Source organism: Trachinotus anak, unplaced genomic scaffold (assembly GCF_046630095.1).
Source record: "Trachinotus anak isolate AG129_WGS33_773 ecotype Australia unplaced genomic scaffold, CSIRO_AGI_Tana_v1 ptg000010l, whole genome shotgun sequence".
Lineage (NCBI taxonomy): Eukaryota > Metazoa > Chordata > Actinopteri > Carangiformes > Carangidae > Trachinotus > Trachinotus anak.
In genome coordinates this window covers 7095165-7114879 of record NW_027273861.1, presented here as the reverse complement: position 1 = coordinate 7114879, position 19715 = coordinate 7095165, and the positions used below count along the sequence as shown (strand labels likewise).

General features: G+C 41.2%; 1 protein-coding gene across 1 annotated transcript in view; it reads left to right on the top strand.

Annotated features, from left to right (window-relative positions):
• The window catches only part of tgfbr3 (transforming growth factor, beta receptor III), a 69118-nt gene extending 49934 nt beyond the window's left edge, over nucleotides 1-19184 (top strand). The window contains exons 8-17 of the mRNA XM_071487236.1: nucleotides 2041-2230; nucleotides 2473-2756; nucleotides 4081-4236; nucleotides 6052-6198; nucleotides 6667-6849; nucleotides 9199-9492; nucleotides 10108-10234; nucleotides 14139-14180; nucleotides 14788-14895; nucleotides 18921-19184. Of these exons, the coding sequence (XP_071343337.1) occupies nucleotides 2041-2230; nucleotides 2473-2756; nucleotides 4081-4236; nucleotides 6052-6198; nucleotides 6667-6849; nucleotides 9199-9492; nucleotides 10108-10234; nucleotides 14139-14180; nucleotides 14788-14895; nucleotides 18921-19039 (1650 nt within the window). The 3' untranslated portion in view covers nucleotides 19040-19184. The remainder of the gene's footprint in view (nucleotides 1-2040; nucleotides 2231-2472; nucleotides 2757-4080; nucleotides 4237-6051; nucleotides 6199-6666; nucleotides 6850-9198; nucleotides 9493-10107; nucleotides 10235-14138; nucleotides 14181-14787; nucleotides 14896-18920) is intronic.
• Nucleotides 19185-19715: the final 531 nt, after the last annotated feature.

Below are 19715 nucleotides of genomic sequence, written 5' to 3'. Positions count from 1 at the left end.
GGAGCACTTCAGCAGTGCATAAACTCTGACTCGCTCCCCCTCAGTCATAATGTGAATTATGAGCAGCACTCGCCTCAGGCCCTTTGTTAAGCTGCGAGCTGTTAGGACCTCCTCGCCACCCACAAAAGATAAACCCCGGCTAATTACTACAATATATCACAGTGCCCTTTACTTAGAGAAATGGTTTCATTCGTATCAACGCTGAGAATGAGTATACAGTTTTGATATTAAATCTTCATTATTGTAACTCAAGTCCCTCAGGACCCTTGGGAACTATAAGAATATGACACCTATGTACACTTTGGAAGAATAGTTTAACTGTAGATCAAGTTGACAGGTAACTGGCTCTTTTCCAACCACTATAATTGCTCCAGTGTTGGAACAAAAAATTCTCTGCAGTAAAAAATGAATACCAATATTTTACATTTCCCAAAGCATTTCATATGTGCTGAGTCTGGTGACATTTGGTGTTTACACTGGCTGACTCATACTCCCCACCTGTTTTCTGTTGTCTTATGTGTTACCCCTCTGCTTTGTTAGCCCTGTACTGATTTAAGTGGAAGTGAGCAGGAGCTTCTGTGTTTCCTCACTGTGTAATGCTGATACTCTTGCAGGGCAGACGTAGCCATGACACAGCGCTTTTGCCAGGCGCAGTGTGTTTGTACAGCTGCCTGGTCACTGGTGTACAGTCAGTCAGTCAGTCAGTCAGGTGACCTGTGAAACTTATAGAGCAGCCAACGTTTCTGATGGAGCTGCACATGTGTATGTTTCCTCATACCCACTTAACACTTGGATCTTTTACAACAATATAGCAGCTTTGGTCAGGAATTTAAAGTTTTCTTGTGTAAATTATGAATTAATTAGGTTAAATACAGCAGAAATATGTACAATAGGCCTGCAGCTAACAAGTATTCTTATTCAATTAATCATTTGTCATGAATGAGGAGGTTTCCTAAGCTAAAGGTGAGGTTTGATAGAGGCACGGCTCTAAGGATGGCAGTGTTGGTCAGTCTGTCGGTCCAGAGTGAAACGTCTCAATAACAATTGAATGGATTGCCATGAAATTTTCTACAGGCATTCGTGTCCTTCTCAGGAGGACTTGAAATAACTTTATGATCCTCTGACTTTTCATTTAACGCTACCAGCAGGTGAACATCTCTAATTGTCTGATAATTGAGTTTTTGATCAACTACTGTTCCTGCAGAACTAATCACATCTTCATCAGCCTCAGCTGTACTTTGTGTTTAATGCTAACAAGCAAATGTTAGCATGCTAACACATTAAACTAAAATGGTGAACATGTAAAGGTTATATGCTGAGAGGAGTGTCAATAGCAGGCACAAGTACATTTATTAATGCAATAAATAGTTTTAATGCTGCAAACTTAACTACCCTCCTACTACTATGTTTGTGTCATTCTGTAATATGTACGTATATTTTTAGTTCTGACATTTTCCAAAAATGCTCACAAGATACTTAAATAAAAGGTCGATGAAGGATGGTCAGTCTAAACACAAGAACATTTAGTAGTTCCAAAATACATTCTGACTTTTACTTGACAACAGTAGCGCACAGTATGCTGTGCTTGTGCAACCAGTGCTTGGGGGAGTGTTCACCACTATTTATGTGATGTGATAGCCTCGTAAAAGTGAGGCTTCTCTTCTGTCAGAAACTGGGTTTTCCTCAGTTTTGGCTCAAGAGACTTGAAAGTGTGGGAAATGGCTGTGAGAAGGAATCAGTCCTCCCTCACACAGGGAGGGTATGCAGCAGGGCAGGACACACATTTCAAGAGCAAACTTAACATGTTGGTTTCTCAGCATTGATCGAGCTGTGGCACGCCCATTACCTCACACTCATACATATGATTCACACTTGACACTTGGATAAGCGCAGGACTAGACTTGAAGTTGAATGTCTGTGATAATTCCTGAACAGTAAATCATGTCTTTGTATCTTTTAAAGTAGCAGACTTAAATGTAGGAGCAACACTTTGTTTTTGACAAAAACACACACTAAGACAAATTACTCTCTTCTCCACAGGCCTCTGATACTGTGAGTGTAAGCTCAAATACAGAGAGAATGATGCAAGTGTCAAAAATCCCCAAGCAGCACTTGCCATCAGGATCACAAGCCTTGATCAAGTGGGCAGAAGAGCAAGGCTACAGTCCAGTCACGTCTTACACCAGCACTCCTGTGGCTAACCACTTCAATATCCGACTCAGGGAGCCAGGTAAATGCAAGAATTTTCCACTCAGTTTGAATTATACTTGAGCAGAAATGGTCTGTTCAGTTAAATTATGGTTAAAATACAAGTTAAAATACACATTTTAGCAGCTGCACCTATTTTGTTTGTGACTAATATTGAGCATTTCATGAGCGTGAAATTGAGAAATGGTTTATAGTTGTAGTTCTGTGTAATTTCCCTGCCTGTAAAATCAGCCTCTGGAGGCTCTAACCATGTGTGACTTCCAGATGTGGTGGATCCTCTGGAGAGCATGTTGCCTCCAGAGCTCTCCATCCTGCGTGACTCCAGTCCTCATTCAGGAGCAGGAACTGCTTCACGGCGCTCAGGTCTGCCCTTCCTCTTCCCCCCGCCTGTGTCTGACGGCCTGCCCTACCTGTCGCTGCCTTCCTCCCTCGACGACCGGCCCTGGGAGAACGAGCCCGAGGAGCAGCAGGGCGTTCTGAGTGTTGGCCTCAGCGTGCAGTGTGAGGACAAGAGGATGGTGGTCAGCATCGACAAAGAGAGTCTGCAAGTGAGTGAACAGCAGAATAGATCCTGCAGAGGCATATACAGCTACAACTATCAATTATTTTTGATGATGATTAATAGATTTGTGTAGCTAAATTCTGTCATACAGCAACACAGAAACACAGATTCAGCTCAGATTGGAAGCTGGACACAATAATAATCATCAAATAAGCATCAAATTAACTAGAAGGGCATTCAGAGGGTGCAGACCTCCGCAAAGGTCAATGTCAAACAACATAAACCAAAAAAATCTTCCACAATTAAAAAACCCCACAATTCAATGGGTTCTTCCCAGGCCCATGCCCCATCTGTCCACTAAGTTTGGTACAAAGTGGTTCAGTAACTTTGCATAAGCAAGGAAAACAAGGCATAATCAAATAGAATGAATGTATTTTCAGTGAATTAATTGATTAAACAGCCAACTCTTACAGCACAGAAACGGACTGTTCAGGGATGCACCCTCACTGTTAAAAAGATAAAGAAAAATGACTCAAATTCAGTTTTTCCTCATATTTGATGTTTGATAATACTCATTTCATTGGTCTGAACAGCAAAAAGGAAACAAATTCAATCTTTTGTTTCCAAATAAGACTTAATCCAGTGTCATCACTGATTTAAAATGCAAGTGAACTTGCACATCTGAACATCATCCTCAGTCTGATCAATCACGTTGCTTTTGGGTATTTCGTTCTTACAAGTCCTCTCATGCGACACAGACTTGATGTGACAGACTGTGACAAGAAGACCAGAAAACAACAAACACAGAGGACACCCAAAGAGAATACCAGTGTCTGGACCAATTAACAGGCTGAATAAATGTCACCCGCACTGCGATTGGAAAATGCCAAATATAAACCTCCATGTTGAGAGGATGCTGTTATCTGAAAAATATCCAATGTGTGCAGACATCTGTAATATTACTATGATGGTTGTTGTAATGATAGAGAATGAAGACACTGTTCAAACACACAGATCTAATGGTCACTCGTTGGTTAATGCAAATAAGTAGAATAAAAAATGCTGCCATTGTGCTGTTTTTTTGCCAGTGTCCCTGGTACACACAGGCTGACACTGAAGTGAGTGGGACTGTTCCCAACATTTGGCATCTGTACACAGGGACAGCTCAGTCAGCCCACATCACAGAATGGAAACTGGCATAGACTGTAATTAGGAGAAGCTGGGGCTGGAGCTAGACCACCTTGTGGGATTTGTTTATTCCTGGGAACTTGAAGTCTCACACAACCACTTTTTTTTACTATTCTGAAAATCAGTTAATAAAGGAAACTTTTTATCTTTATCCAATGTTGCCATTTTTGATGTTTCCTCAGGCGAACGGGATTATTCATGCCAACCTCACGCTCCAAGACCCAAAATGCAAAGCAACAGTCAATGCCACGCACTACACACTGGAAACTCCTCTGACTGGCTGTCAGACCTCCATGTACCCCATGCAGGGGAGCTCGATGGCCCTCTACATCAACTCTGTGAGTACAATACCTGTTATTACATTATAGTTTAAAACAAGTCAGGCCAATAGACTCCTCCTTGTTTATGATGCAGATACAAAGAATGTGTTTTTAAACTCGAACTTCATAGGGCATGAATTTTAGCTTCCAACTGACCATGTTCATACTGATAATTTGATTGGTGCAATGCTGTGTGGGCAGGCACTAACAATGATAAGTAATTCCAACTCCCACTCAGGCAGTTAACCAGCTGATAGAGCCAGTGTTGTTGCTGTTAGTACCAGCTCTGATTTCAGAGATGACCCCATGATGATTTGAATCACAGGGTAACACACTGAGTGCTGAGGTTATCAGACCACCTGTTTATGTCAGTTTTAACACACTGGTCAATTGTCATCACTGCACTGATGGTATTAAAATAACATAGGAAGATTAACACCTAGTGGGAAACAGTATTAACGTTAACAAGCTAGGCTAACTAGGCTGACTAGCCTCTATTTTCAAACTGGAAACACCTTCACCCAGAAAATGGAAGGTAGTTAGCCTAGTTAGCCTAGCTTCCTTGCTTTTGAGTGGAACGGCACAAAAACAACGCTATGTGAGCTTGTTGAAAAGGGGGAAAGACATATCTTCTATTGACGCTCATAGGTTATACAGGGCTCTTACGTTCTCCAATCAGTATCTCACCACAGCAGTTAACAGCGTGTCTTCTTCAAGTGTCAGTCAGCTGCTGCAATGGCAAATGCTCAATCACAAACTTGACATCTAGACCCTGTTTCCACAAATATGTCCCAAGCACTGTTTAATCCTTAAGTTTTTTTTCCCCTATGTTATGGCTTTATCTGACAGTAACACTGAAGTAAGGGAGTGACATGCAGTAAATGGGGCAATCAGCCAGCTAGGAGTTGAACCAGGGAGTTGTTGCTCAGGGTTTTTACGCCCATGTGGTATGCACCCTAAGGCCATGGCTATTGGGCCGCTCCTGTTTTGTTCTCTTTTGTGGATGAATGAAAAACATGCACTATTGCTGGAGTATCATGTTTTATATGTTCTTACACCAAAAAAGTGAAAAGTGAGAAACTTTAAACTACGTTTTCATTTATTAGGATTCAACACTCACATATCACATCCTCAGTCATCTTCATTATTATGGAATGCATTCATTCAGCATGTTTGTTCTGACAAGCAAGGATGAATCATGTCCTGCTCAACCTTGTGAAATCTTTTGTTGGGGAAATTGGAACAACACATATTCTGTCCAATGCAGATTGAAAACCAGGGCACATGTCCAAGGTCATCCTTTGTGTTAGCGCTTGGATGCAGGGATGACCTCTGATCTCTGGTCAAAAGAGATTAATTTTCATTGTCTAGGCCCCCACACTTCAAAGATAATCTGTTTTGGCTGCCATTTCTCCTGCTTATTTAATTCAGCAGTGGCACCAACAGCAGGTCAGCTAACGGTTGGTGCAGACTTTTACTGTCACTGAATCTTTCCCCTTACCTCATTAGATCAGAATTTTCTTAAAGCTGCGTGCACTCATCTCAGCCTCTGACGTGTCTCTGCTCTACTGAGAAATTAGAAGTATGTTTTCTGTTTTTGTCCAGTGTGAGTCCCACAGCTGAAGCCACAGGACATTCCCACATTTTAAATCCAACTCATTGGTCACAGAATGTTTTGGCGACCCCTCTCAAAGATTCAAATCTCTGCCTGAATTAAGCAACACTACTTTGTAAAAAAAAAAAAAAAAAAGATCTGGAAAAGACTTTTTCCTTTCACTTCCTAACTGATGTGGCTCAGGTTTGGTGACTAACAGACTCCTTTGTGATTCACAGGTCTTGATAAGTTCTGAGACTAAGGATGGGAGTGGTGGGCCGGTGGATTATGAGGATCTGGAATCCGGAGACGTGCTGTTCTCGAAGGACCCAGTGGAATTAGAGAAGACGTTTACTGAGCCCACAGAGCACCAGTCTGTCATAGTGGTAAGATAGTGGACTTATTGTGGTCTCTGCATGAGAGCTGCACTTTATCGCAGGGTGAAAGTTGAGCATTGACCATTGATCATCTACATCTTTATGTAAATCATGAACAGTTGGGAAAAACTCTGTTTCCCAGAGCCCCTTGGTGCTAGTAAATACTCATCTGGCTCCTGAAATCTCACCGTCTTTCCATGATGTCTGTTTTATGAACTTGACCTGACATTTTCCATTTTGAAGTTTCTCCATCTTCTTCTCTCTCCTGACTTATTTTTCCTTTGTCCCATCCAGTCTTAGTCTCCCACTTATTGATCTTGTTTATACAGTATCTCTCAGGTTCCTTCCCTTTTTTCTGGTTCATCTTGACGGTCAAACATTAGGACACAGTCATGTAGGGTGAGGGTGCTTAGCATTGGAATCTGATGTCAGATCCCTGCTGATATTTGTGTTGGCTTTCTCTTATTCTCTTCCTAGTTCAATTGCACATACAGAAAGAACCAGGAAACCTCAGAAACAGTTCCCAGGATTGTACCGGGACCAGCCAGGCAGCCGGTCAACAACATGACGTTCAATATGGAGCTGTACAACACACTGTCCAGCAACCCCACACGCCAGTCCTTCTACACTGTTTCACAAAATCAGCAAGTCTTTGTGGAGGTGTGCATTTGCATTATTATTATTTCAGTGTCATGTGTGTTTTGCAGATTAGTGTTGTCTTATGTATGTTGTGTTTTTGTCTCTAAATTGAGACTTCCATAAAAGCAGAGAAAACTAAGCTGTGTGTACTCTGTCTGGGACTTTAGCTCCCTCCTGCTTTGATCTCTTAGTGTGGCATCCACAAGTTCAATTTGTATTTTGTCTGGTTGGGGCTACAAAACTAACACTCACTTTCACCCCTCACATTCATTGTATCATCCTTCTTTGTGTCTGTCTGCCTCAAAATCCTTGTTTTGCAACAGTAATTATGGAGACCATGTAAGAAATCGCAACGCCTCATAGTCTGACTTTCCTTTGAAGAGATGCTTTATGATGATATCAGCAGGAGATGCTTCGTTGACAGTGTGGACACAGAGCCAGCAGGTTACAAAGAGTTTTCTGTGTGTGAGGCTCTGGTGTAAGGCTCTCCTCAGAACTCACACTGTGCTGAGACCTGACCCGAGGCTATGGCCAAAAGGTGGAGAAGTGCACTTTGATGCTCATAGAGTGGCCTTTTGTTCATTCAGAACATACCCCTCACCATATGTGCACATATGATATATTGTTGTAAATATATGTGCAATCAAATTTAAGTCTCTTTTATGCATTATGAGCCTTAGTCTGGTTATTTAAAAAATTCTTACACATCTGTGTCTGTTTTTCACTCTGGCCAAGACCTTTCTCATGAGGATACCTCTGACAATCCAAAAGAAAAAGGAGGAAAGGAAAAAGGAGGAGGGAGGAGGAATAATAACTCAAGGGACTGTCTTGTGGTTATGGGTGGAAAGATGTTACTACCATCCTAACTGGGACTGAAATACTACTTGAAGAAATTTGTTTGAGTTTCTGTCTTGTGTCAATATCAAGGCGGTGGTCCTCGCTGTGGTTTCCAGACACTCATAGAGGCAGCTAGATTTTGACAAATGGTCCAGGGATGAATATGAAGTCTTTCTTTTAGCTGATGGCTGAATTAAACAGCTATCATTTTACTTTTTACTTTTATTCCTGACTTTATATTTTCCTGCCCCACCCCAATTTGTAGTATAAACAAACTGCACATTTAAAATGACTTATTTTGGCCACTTAGGTGCAGTTGATCTGACTCATGTGTTAGCAAACAGCTGCCCATTCAGCAGATGCAGAGCGGCATTAGCATCTGTATGGAGTTGTGTGTGTTGAGTTTAGAATTAACCCTCCTATAGCTGCAAAGCTGCTCTGCATTCACCAGCTAGTTGCTAACGTTGTCTGTTGCTTGGTGGACAGGTACAGTTTGGTTTGTTTTGTTTGTTAGTTTTCTTTTTTTCCTGCTGCTGCTGGACACAGGGTTAATGTGAGTGGTGAAAGTGAACCTAATATTAAAGTTGGGGCTGTAAAACCAAACAATGAGAAAAAGATGCTTAAAAGCTTTGTAGAGAACTGGGTTTGTCACTATGAGCGACACCTTACTGTTTACATAACAATATTCATAAGGAACATTTAGGCGTTTGGGAAATGTGCTTATATGCTTTCCTGCTGAGTTTCAAAAGGAGACGGCAGTAGATGGTTAGCTTAGCTTAGCATAAAGACTTGATGCAGACAGGGGTAAACAGGCAGCCTGGCTCTGTCCAAAGGAAAAAAATAAATATATTTTAAATGTATTTTATATTCTCTGGTTTCATGATGGCGCCTCATAGTTGTGCATTAATTTGACAGAGTACCATTCCTGTATCCAGCACGCTGTCTGCCCATGACATACAGGCTACAGCAGACGTCTCTCATTACTTCCAGTGATACTGACCTTACACTGATACTCTGGCAGTCTGCCAGCTGCTGTCCATCAAGAAACACAAAGACCTCTTTTCTTCCTTTTAATTATGAAAGCCTAGTAATTATACATTCAAATCATGGTGACAAATGTGATTTCAGTTGGATTTTAATCTGTGTAAAAATCTGACTGTAAAAGCAACAAGTGGTGGTTTTATATGGTTCATTTGCCAGACTACTTCTTGGCCAGGAGCAGTGACTTCCTGGAGTCCTGTTGACTAGCTGGTTCCCCTGCTTCAATCTTTATACCAAGCTAAGCTTACTATCTCCTGGCTGTAGCTTCATTTTTACAGACAGATGTGCAAGAATTGTCTCATCTAACTAAAGTGGGTGTAAAATGGTGCAGACTGAAGTTTAAGACCAGTATAAATGAGTGTGGTGTAAAAAGAAAAAAGAATATCATTCATGATTTAAGGATTACTTCCACACAGCTGCTTGCATTGACAAATGACAAATCATCCCTGTACTTGAAGAATAAATGTTTTCCTTCTCTCTCATGTGCTTCAGGTCACATCAACCGCATCAGAGCCGGATCTGGGGTTCACCATCATATCGTGCTTCATTTCTCCCAACTCCGACCCCAGGGTGAACTCGAACTACACTCTCATTGAGACAGTCTGTCCCACAGATGACTCCATCAGTATCTATCCTCAGAGAGACTTCCCTGTCCCTCACACACAGATGGCTAGGAAACATTTCAGCTTCACCTTCAACTCAAAGTTTAACATGTCCCTGCTTTTCCTGCACTGTGAGATGTCTCTGTGCTCCAAGAGATCTCACATCAACCAAAGACTACCATCGGTATGCAGCACAATCTTTTCCAAATTACTTTTAGTCTTTTGCATGTTCAATGATTTTACTGTACAAGCCATCAAGGTTGTTATAGTCTCTCCAGAGCCATATACTGTTAACAGGGTTTGTTTGAGAAGAAGTCAGTGTTGTAGCAAAGCACCTTTACTCTGGCTGAGCAGCATCTAGTCTGCACCCAAAGTTCGGCAGGAAACATGGGTCGATGTAAGGTTTGCCAAGTATCAAGCTGCAGAACAAAATAAGCATCCGTCTTAGCCATCTTTTTCTGCCCAACTCACACAGTCTCTTTTTGAGCTCTTTCCTCTACTTTTTTTTTTTTTTCACCTGAAAAAAAGTAGTGATGGCCTGAGGCTAAATTTTGATTGTGAAGCTAATAGTTATGCTCTGAATCTGATAATGGTCAGAATCAGATTGAGGCTAATGAGATGGTCATTTGTTTAATTTTCAAGCTGATACTTTTGGTCAGTTATGACAGACAGAATTTACCTCAGGTTGAAAAATGTAAATGCTTGGTTTTGCTTTTACAGAAACCATTTTTGGTAGATAATTGCAAAGAATAAATGCCTGTAATTCTCTCTTTTTTTTCTCCATCTTTTATCCACACAGTGCTTACAGCCCAGCGAGTCCTGTGATTCTCTTAATGGGGACAACATTGTCAAGATGATGGTGAACAAAAAGACGTCCACTAAGCCGCTGGTTGTGGTGGACGGCTCTGGTCAACCAGACATGCCAGGTTAGTGAGAGGAAAAGAAAACACATATTACACCCACTTAGACCTAATGCCATGAGCTGAGTTATGTTTTGAGATATGAGTTCCATGAGTGTGAGTATGGAGAGTGTGATAAGAAACCTGGAGTAAAGACAGAAAGAAGCCAGTCTGAGGGCAAAGGAGCCAGAGAAAGCTCAGTCTGATACTTGGCGATTACACCAAACCACAAAACACTGCACATCACTTCCCCACATCTGGTCATCATTAAGTGTGGTGTGAGTATGTGCGTTGTGTTATTGTGTATGCAGGTCCGAGTCTATGCACATTTGGCGTGTGCGTACAAGTGTGTGTTTACATGAAACATCTGTACACAAGTGTGTGTGTGTGTGTGTGTGTACATACTAGCATGTGGTTGCCGGCAGTAAAGGGGAGTGTGCTAACGCTGAGGCCCAGTTCGGTTGCTCTGGACCAGTCCACGCTGTGCAAGAGGTGGAAAAAGACGAGTCATACAGCATCAAGCTCCAGTTGTTTTCACTTAGGACCTTCACTGTGGCCTCCCCCTTTCCACTAGAGAAGGGGGAGGTGTGTGTGTGTGTGTGTGTGTGTGTGTGTGTGTCTGTGTGTGCGTGTGTGCGTGTGTGCATGTGTGTGTGTGTATGAGGGGAGTGGTGGTCCTCTCCTTGGCTTTGGGAATCTAGCCACAGTCTTAAGGCCCTCGATCATGACTTGGTTAGTCACTCATTCACTTTCTGGGGGGGCTGTAGGGAGGGCCTGAGGTCACCAACAGCACATTTCACTAATTATGACCTAAACGAAGATGGGGTGATATCATGAGTGCCCCATCTCTAGTGGACGGCCAGAGCTTTTCAAATCAGCATCCCCTCTGAGCAATGACACCAGCAGGAGACCTGTGGTCAGCTTGAGTCAACTTTATGAGCTCATGAGTTTGAAATCACGTCATTTCAACCAGCGTGAGCTCAAGCCCGAACAATATATATATCAGCATGGCCGATTCTAGCTTACTGCAGATTTATTGTATAGGTGTAAATGGCAGCTAACATGACATTGGTGCAGAGAAATTAGTTATTTCAAAGCACTGACAAGCAGTGGGAGCTCCAGCTTTACTTTGTCTATACAAAGATGCAGGGAGGATAAACACCCACCCTGCAAAAAGTTTTTCAGTGGCATCTGGGGTAGCCAACCCAGTTCTACTGGATCTGCCCATGCTGACAGTTTTATTTTTGACTGTGAAATATCTCGCTCAGTTAGGCCTCAAACTATTCATCATTTTGCTGGACCTTTAAACTGGAAACAAATTTGATAAGTGAGAAATGGTTTGAATAACTTGATTTTCAAAAATTAGCTGGTTCCAGCCTGAAACGTGAATATCCTCCAGTTCAGTCAGTGTTTGAGTTTTAGATTGTTGGACTAACAAAACAAGCAATTTGAAAGTGTCAACTTGGAATTCACTCTTTTTGACATCAATCTACTTATCAGGAAAAGTAACAGGTACAGACTAATCAATAATGTAAATCATTGTTAGTTGCAGCCATATGGTCATACTTTATGTTGACGGCAGCTCTTAAAGGATTTTTATCAAAATGTTTGTACATGTTGTTTTAACTCAGAAATATTGATTTTGATATCATCCTCAAAAATCTGATATCAGTCGGAGTCCAGAGCTGAGTAGTCAGAGTTGAACAGAAAATAGAAGTGGGTGTGTTTACTGCATTTTAACTGGACATTGAGTTTCACTGCTGGGCAGAGATACCTTATGGATGTAGTCACTTTTTTAGCACAGCAGTTTCAGTGTTCATGTCGTAGAAGTTATTGGTGAACAGAGACCATAACATTTGCAGTAATGAGTAAATGAGTGAGCTCAGCTAGTGCAGTAGGCAGCAGGATGCAGTGCCACACCACTGTGCCACTGCAGCGGGTTTATTTTCCATGGAGGAGATTAAGTAAGCACAGATATGCAAAAAACCATAGTGAAAAAAACGCAATTTCAAAGTGTTTTCTAAAACAAAGGCATCACTTATGCTCGGATGGCAAACAAAACAAGCAGCCTTTTCAAGGGCCACAGTTCTGCCCTGGACAGCCTCCCAAAGAGCTGAACTTGATCTACAAATCAAAGAGCACCACTTGTGGCCAACTTGGTGCATGGAAAAACATAACAGCCTCAAAGTCCTGCCATCAAAAGTAGATTTACTGCTTCACAACATCAATAAATTTTATCCCTCTTTTATGGATCTGGTAACGTTCAGGAAAAGTTGAACAGTATCTTTTATTTGAGAGGTTGGCAGTGCAGATCGTTGCCCCGGTACAAGTGGTATTACTTTAGTTTCAGACTGCAAGTCTGCAAGTCTAAAACTTTGATATCGAGGTTATTGTATTGGAAATATTGTACAGGCTAAAATATACAGTGAGTAAATGTGTTGACCCTTCAGATTGCTTATCCTCCCAAGTAGCTGATGTCTGTGATAGATATCTGCGATGATGCATCACCTTAAAACCTGTGCAGTGAAGTTTTTTTGTTCTCCACGTGAGCTGCTGTTTCCATTGGCTGTGTGTCACGTAGCTTCCTTTATCACTAAAATTCTCATAAAACTCAAAACGTCACTTTAAACCTCAAAAGAAAAGAATGTTTCTAGTTGTACATGAGTTAAGATTCATGCCTCAACAGATTGTGGCCATTAAATAAATATATTATAAATGATAGTTTATAAAAATATAAATAAATTATGATATATTCTTATCTTCTTCCACACATACTTTTTTTCATAAAGTATTTACTGAGGAGAAAGATGTGCAAGTAGTGTAAAAGTAAAAGCACTGTATATTATCTGTAGTACAGTATGTGGTGCTCATACTGATTGCACTAACAAGCTTTGAGCTGTTGATTTTGTAAGTACGAAGCAGCGGTGTCTTGCAGAGGTGACATTCGTGGTTTCTCCTCTTCATGATGAGAGGTCAGAGTTGAACAAAAACACAAGTCATTATGCAGGAGTGCTCTTTCATTCCCCATAGCAAGCCAGCTTACATAAACAAATGACATTCATATAGATATCAGCGCTGTTCCAACTCTGGCAACAGCTTAAAAGCTGCAAACACAAGTCATCAGTTTAATCTCTAGAGCTCTGTCTGGTTCTATTAAAGTGGAGGATATAAGTCAAGACCTGACAGTTCCCTGCAGACATTCAGTCATTATTTGAAAAAGTACAATGAGTTTTCAGCTTGATAAACATGGACGTTCTTACAGTAGAGTCATATATCATTTTTTTAAGTCAAGTTTACAAGTTAAAAGTTTTAAATCTACTGTGGTTTTCCTCTCTCTTCTGCTTCTGGAACTGAAATCATTACTGGCCACTCTGTATACTCGTAGCATAACAAGCCACACTGGACAGATAACACTGGAGCACAGGGGAGGGGGGTGGCACAGAGGACGTCCTCTGGCTATCGTCCCCTCTGAAATTAAAGTCTTCTCTGATGACCTGTCATCATCCATTATGCAAGATGAAAACTCAGAGGTGTTCTTTCCAAGAATAGCACCCATTGTGCCGGCGTCTTGGACATGTACCAGGCTTGCCTCTTGAGTTCGCCTGTACACAAGCGCCTTTGTATTGTTTGTTAAGACATCATTACAGCCAATTTCACTGCTGAAAGCATTCCAGATGGCTTGAAATAAATGGGTGAGCAGAACTAGTCGGCGTCAGTAGGTTCATCCTTTAGGACAGAATTGCTGGTCTGTACTACATTCCACAGAGACCTGCTTATCAACACAGCTCAATATCAGAAATCTATTGACCCTCTGGCCTGTAACTGATAGAATAACTCAGAGCAGGCATCATGTTATTTTTTGATTAATTAAAACTGTCCATTAGTAAAAATGATGGTCAACATAAATTAAATAGTTTTTTTTATTTTGCAGTTATTCCTCCGGATGAAACAACCCAAAGCCCAGGGGATCCTTGTAAGTTGTTTTTCTGAAGTGCTATACTACATTATTGTTTTGTCCGTATTTTCATGTATGTCTTTGTATGTGAATGTTATGGAGCTCAGCAGTGCTCAATATTCAATCAATAAACAAGAGACCATCTTGCGATGGGCTCACACCAGCTGTGACACCTGTCAGCATGTTGACGTTCTAACAGGAGCTAAATGACTAAATTTGGGAGCAGCTGGTTTGAGATGAGGCAAAGGTAATAGGGCAGTAACTGGTGATAACTCCACTATTGTGACATTGTGAAATAAAAACAGATTCTTAAAGTAAAAATCTATATTTCCTGTCATTTCTCTGCTATTGGCTATGTAATAATCCAGACCCTAAAAAGACTCATAAAGACTTTTATTATAAAGATAAGTATGATAAAATGAAATTTCATAATAATGAGTTCAGTTTTGATAATTTCTTAAATTACTGTTAATCTATGTATTTTATACAGTTTATTCGTGTATTTCTTTTTTAAATAATGTCTTATTTCTTTTGGGCTTCATTGAATTGCTGTTTGAAGGGTTTTAGATATGTCCATGTTTTCATGTAAACATACATGAAGTGTGCGTTGTTTTTTTCTCCCAAGACCCAATGTACGTGCTGGACACTCCAACGGTGGTGGGAATCGCCTTTGCAGCCTTTGTGATTGGCGCTCTGTTGACCGGAGCCCTGTGGTTTATCTACTCTCACACAGGTAGGTCCTTCACCTGCTGCTCCACAGCCCCAGATCACCTTTCTACATTTATGAAAAGATAAAATCCAAAGGAATGTTGGAGCGGTCTCAGTGCCAGAAATGTGCCGCTGGGATTGCCAAACATCCTGCTGCTGACAGAGGCCAGTTCACAATAACATATTGACTCCTCTACTGCAAATATATCCTGTTGGTCAGCAGCAAGAGCTCTTCTCTTTCCTGCCTTTGAATGTTTTGGGGGCTGCGGGGTGGCCAGCGAATATTCTCAGTACAATGGCTGGAGACGAGTTGGAAATTCCCCTTGTTGGGTGTAGCGGGCGCTCAGAGGAAAAGACATACAATCTGTCCATTAGATGCCAAGACTTTCCCCATCATCCCCAGCCTGCCGACCCCGGCCGACCCCTGAGAGGAAGTGCGCTCCCAGCAGCCCACTGAATTCACTGTTGTATAGAGCTGCCCTGTTCTCGTTGGCCTTAGTGTTGATGACCGGTGATCCGCTATGCCACTGACCTGTTGCCCTGCAGCCGATGTGTTCTCCATGGACGTCTTTCATAAACGTGGTCAGGATGTTTGAGCTTAGAAGTTGAGTCGTTCAGAAAATACAACAATGTGTGAGTGTTTATGTTTTTGCTAAGTTTACAGCTTGGAAGGAGGTCACAGTTTGACAGTGTTGGATGGTTGGAGTAGTAAATCGTTCTCCCCGATAGCTGTGAATGTATCAGCGATAAGGACACTTGTCAAAACAGTTACAGTATTACAGACTGTTTAAAACTTAGTCATACTCAGTCACAATGAAAAGTGGTCAGGATTTCATTTAGCAGGAAAGATCAGCTGTCAGATTTAGGTACCCTTATCTTTATCACAATATTGCTATTGGCCCCTCTTTAGAGAGTCACTTTATTTAAGAATTGTGGGTTTCTTGGAGTCACCAGCGCTGAAAAACTGATCCATTTTCCAAATGCATTAGTTGTCAAAAGTGAACATGTGTAGGGAGAAGGTGTAAGGGTAGTAGTTATAATAAAAAAGTACTCATAGCAATGACTCTGGAATACACACTCATGTTCCTGTTGACGTTATTTAAATAGGCCTTAGAGTAGAGTAACTTGGGATGGGCCTGTTTAGCTGTCTTGGCTGAAATGACCTTATATGGCAACACTGGATGTTCCACATAAACCCCAAGAATGTAGATCCCCCAAAACAACCACCAAAAATATCAGTTCAGAGTATATTTTAAATCAGTTTACAGAGTGATGAAACACAAAAACAGATTTGGGTCTATCCCCTCAGGGTCTGAGGACAATGTTCCTGGCTTCTCCAGAAACACTTTTCACCTTTTTTTGAAGTTACCCATTGGAATTATATTTGGAGTTTTCCTAACTATTACAGATTATTTCCATATAAGGTAATTAGAGGCATAAAGGCTTCAAAAAGCACCCCACAACATATTATTTGACATTTTGCTCATTATCTTGGCACATACAATAGGTCTGCATTCTGCCAGGTCTGTTTTTACCTCTGCCAAGAGATCTACTCTCCTTCACTGCTCAGTTGGTGAAAAATTCAAACCTATCATGAAAACAGGCTGAATCACTCACAAGGAGAGAAATGTTACACTTTATCCGCTCTGCAATCCAAACATATACACGCTACACAATAGTAAGATAAGCTATCTTGACAGAGAAAACAGCACCAGCTTCCTTTTTTAGCCCCTCTGGCACGAAGTCTCTGGATGCTAGTGTCGTTTGGTTGGTCCACCACTTTGGTTCAGACCTGCATATGTCAACAACTATTGGATGGATTGATTTGTAATTCTGCACAGATATCTATGCTACTCAGAGGATGAATCCTAAGGACTTTGGTGATCCTCTGACTTTTCTTCTAGAGCCAACATGAGAGTGACATTTGTAGTGTAATTTTGTATTTAATTTTTACTGAAAAAATATTAAAATGATGATGATGATGTGATTTTTGTTGGGACTTGTACCAAACATGTATCTGGAGAATATGAGCTGAACTCCAGGGCATCTCTGTAACACCATAATGCTTCATTCATGGTGTGTTGTGACACATTTTACCTTTATCAAAAAAAATTGCCACTCCTGCGATTTGGATATTACACTCGGCCAATTTGCAATTTCAATTATATTTCAATTAATTGTGCAGCCCTACTTCACTTCTACCCTAGTGCCATCATCATGTCAAAATTTTAATGTGTCCATAACTGTAGTTTCTGACCAGCACCTGCAAAAATGACATTCCCATCAGCCTCAGCTGTGGATTAGCAATTGTTAGCATGCTAAAAGGCTGAACTAAGATTATGGTAAACATGGAAAACATGATACAATACCTACTAAACATCAGCATGTTAGCATGCTAACATTAGCATGCTGCTCAAGCCCCACAGTGCTGCTAACATGGCTTCAGTATGCTCTGTAATCTGTCTGTCACACCTTGTGTGAGCTGCTACAACCGTTGACCACACAGAGATGAGTTTCCCTGTAAGACAGGTTAGTCTTGGCACTTTTCCCCATGCATCTTTGTTTTTGCAGCCGTCCATCATGCTTGTAGGAGATTAGTGGTCCACAGAAAACTCTGTATTTGTCTTCTTAGATTAAAAAATACCTGAGAGTGAAAACTATAATTGGCATGACTGATGGTTGAAGTTTCTAAATTAGTGAGTTTGAGAAATGTGATGGAGCTTTGTATTTTCTATCCTTGGATACTTTGTTGAAGACATTGTAAGTTTGAAGTGTTGATTGTGCTGTTGTTTATTGTGAAGGCAATAAACAACAGAGGTGAAGGCAAATAGTCTCTGAGTCAAACATTTATTACCACAACAGGACACAGCATGTTCACTACGTTCCTGTGACATGAAAACAGCCTTTATCTTTACTATCTATATTTCCTCAGACAGATGAGGCGAATTGAAGTCCCTTTGTTTTGTAGAGAGCTTGATCCTGTGAGAGAGAGAGTGCTGGCAGCTCTGCTCTGGTAAACATTAGCAGAACCGAGGGGCCCCAAAGAGGGAGGGGGATGCAGAATCGCCTGTGGACACATATGCCTATCATATATGCAAACACTCGCAGATACACACACTAGTTTCAGCCCAAACTAAACTAGCAATAGAGAAATCTTTGTCAAAGATAGTTTAATTTTAGTGTGTGCTCTCCACTTTTCTGCAAGGAAAGAAGCTATGATGCAACCAAGAGACAGACGGCGGAAATAATTAAGCCAAAAACTCAAATTAAACACAGACTGGGCCTTATTTCAAAAGCTGTCCATTGTCAATCAGACGTTTTTGTAAACAAATGTAAGCACTTTTATTTGCCCCTTTATTTAAGCATTGGATCCTAAGAGTCTGTGAAATGACATGCTTATTTAGACCTAGAACAATAAACCAGTCAGAGGTTTGAGCTCCAGTCAGAAGGCCCTGTGTTGTGTTTGTTCTGCTTTATCTCCTAAAGCCAGACTAATTGATTCCAGATAAAAGAAATGAACTCCATGAACGGGAAACCTTCTCATCTCCTTTTGTCTACAATGTCATCTGTCAAAGTCATTGTGACTGGTTATTTTGGGATTTCTGAGGCTTTCTTTAGGAGCCTAACAGTTGAAAACTGATTATTCTTAAAGATGGTAAAAGTTGGCGCAGATGCAGTCCAGAGTTCTACATATATACCTTTCCACATTTGCCGTGTGCTCTTACTTGAGGAACAATGAATTAATCTACGTAGGACTGTAGTAAAGAATAAAGAATTTTATTTTAACTACAGTGTAAGGTTTATGTCAAGTAGTGACAGTCATAGTAAACAGTAGAAGATTAACAGTATTTTTTCCTTCAGAATGTAAGAGAACAGACAAACAGCTGAGGCACCTGAGTATTAGAGTGCAATTTGTGGCTTTGTCCAAATCAGTTTGTCATATTCCAGCCGACCTCTGGCTATTTGTAATACATTTACATTTTTTTCTATCTCCCTTTGGTCCAATCCCCTCCCTCTCCCTCTCCACTCCCTCTCCTGCTCCATGTCTAGGTGAGGAAGCTGGCACACAGCAGGTCCAGAAGTCTCAACCCGCCTCCGAGAACAGCAGCGCAGCCCACAGTATCGGCAGCACACAAAGCACGCCCTGCTCCAGCAGCAGCACAGCGTAGCCCAGGACACACAGTGGCGGGACACACAACCCGGCTATGGCACAGGAAGGGCCTGACGGTTCACAGGGACCGGTTTGTTGATTTCCTTCCATGAAAGGAATTATGTTGGGCACGCGATAGGAAGGAAAAAAATATGAATTTAAAAAAGAAGAAAACACAATAGCATCCTTAGTTCTTGTGTAAGTCCCTTTGTGCCACTTAAAGTGTGTGCAGACAAACTTACGGTCCTGGTGTTATTGGTGTGTAACAGTTCTGAGACTCAGCTTGGCAGCCTCACTTCATATCTAGTACAAATGTGGGTTTATAACAGGCATTTCTTTCTAATCCAAATGCTGCTTTTTTTCTGACCACAGCACAGCCTTTTGTTTTGACCTTAAATGGTTTGTAACAAGCAGGTGAACTCCAGCGGCGAGGAATAACGGTGATGTCAGAATTTGTATGTGTGATGTTGACGGCTGGACTGTTACACGTTACTTTAGGACATGCAACCCTCAAGGTGGCAAAGGAGGCAAAGCAACCACTATTAACATGTGGACATAAGTGCAGTATGAACAGAAGTCATCATGTTGACCAAAAGAGAGATAATGGCTTAGAAAGGTGCAAGACAGTGTAGGTATTGAATGTATACAGAAGAGTAAATGCCAAAAAATGTGAAAGAAAAATGTGAAAGACATGC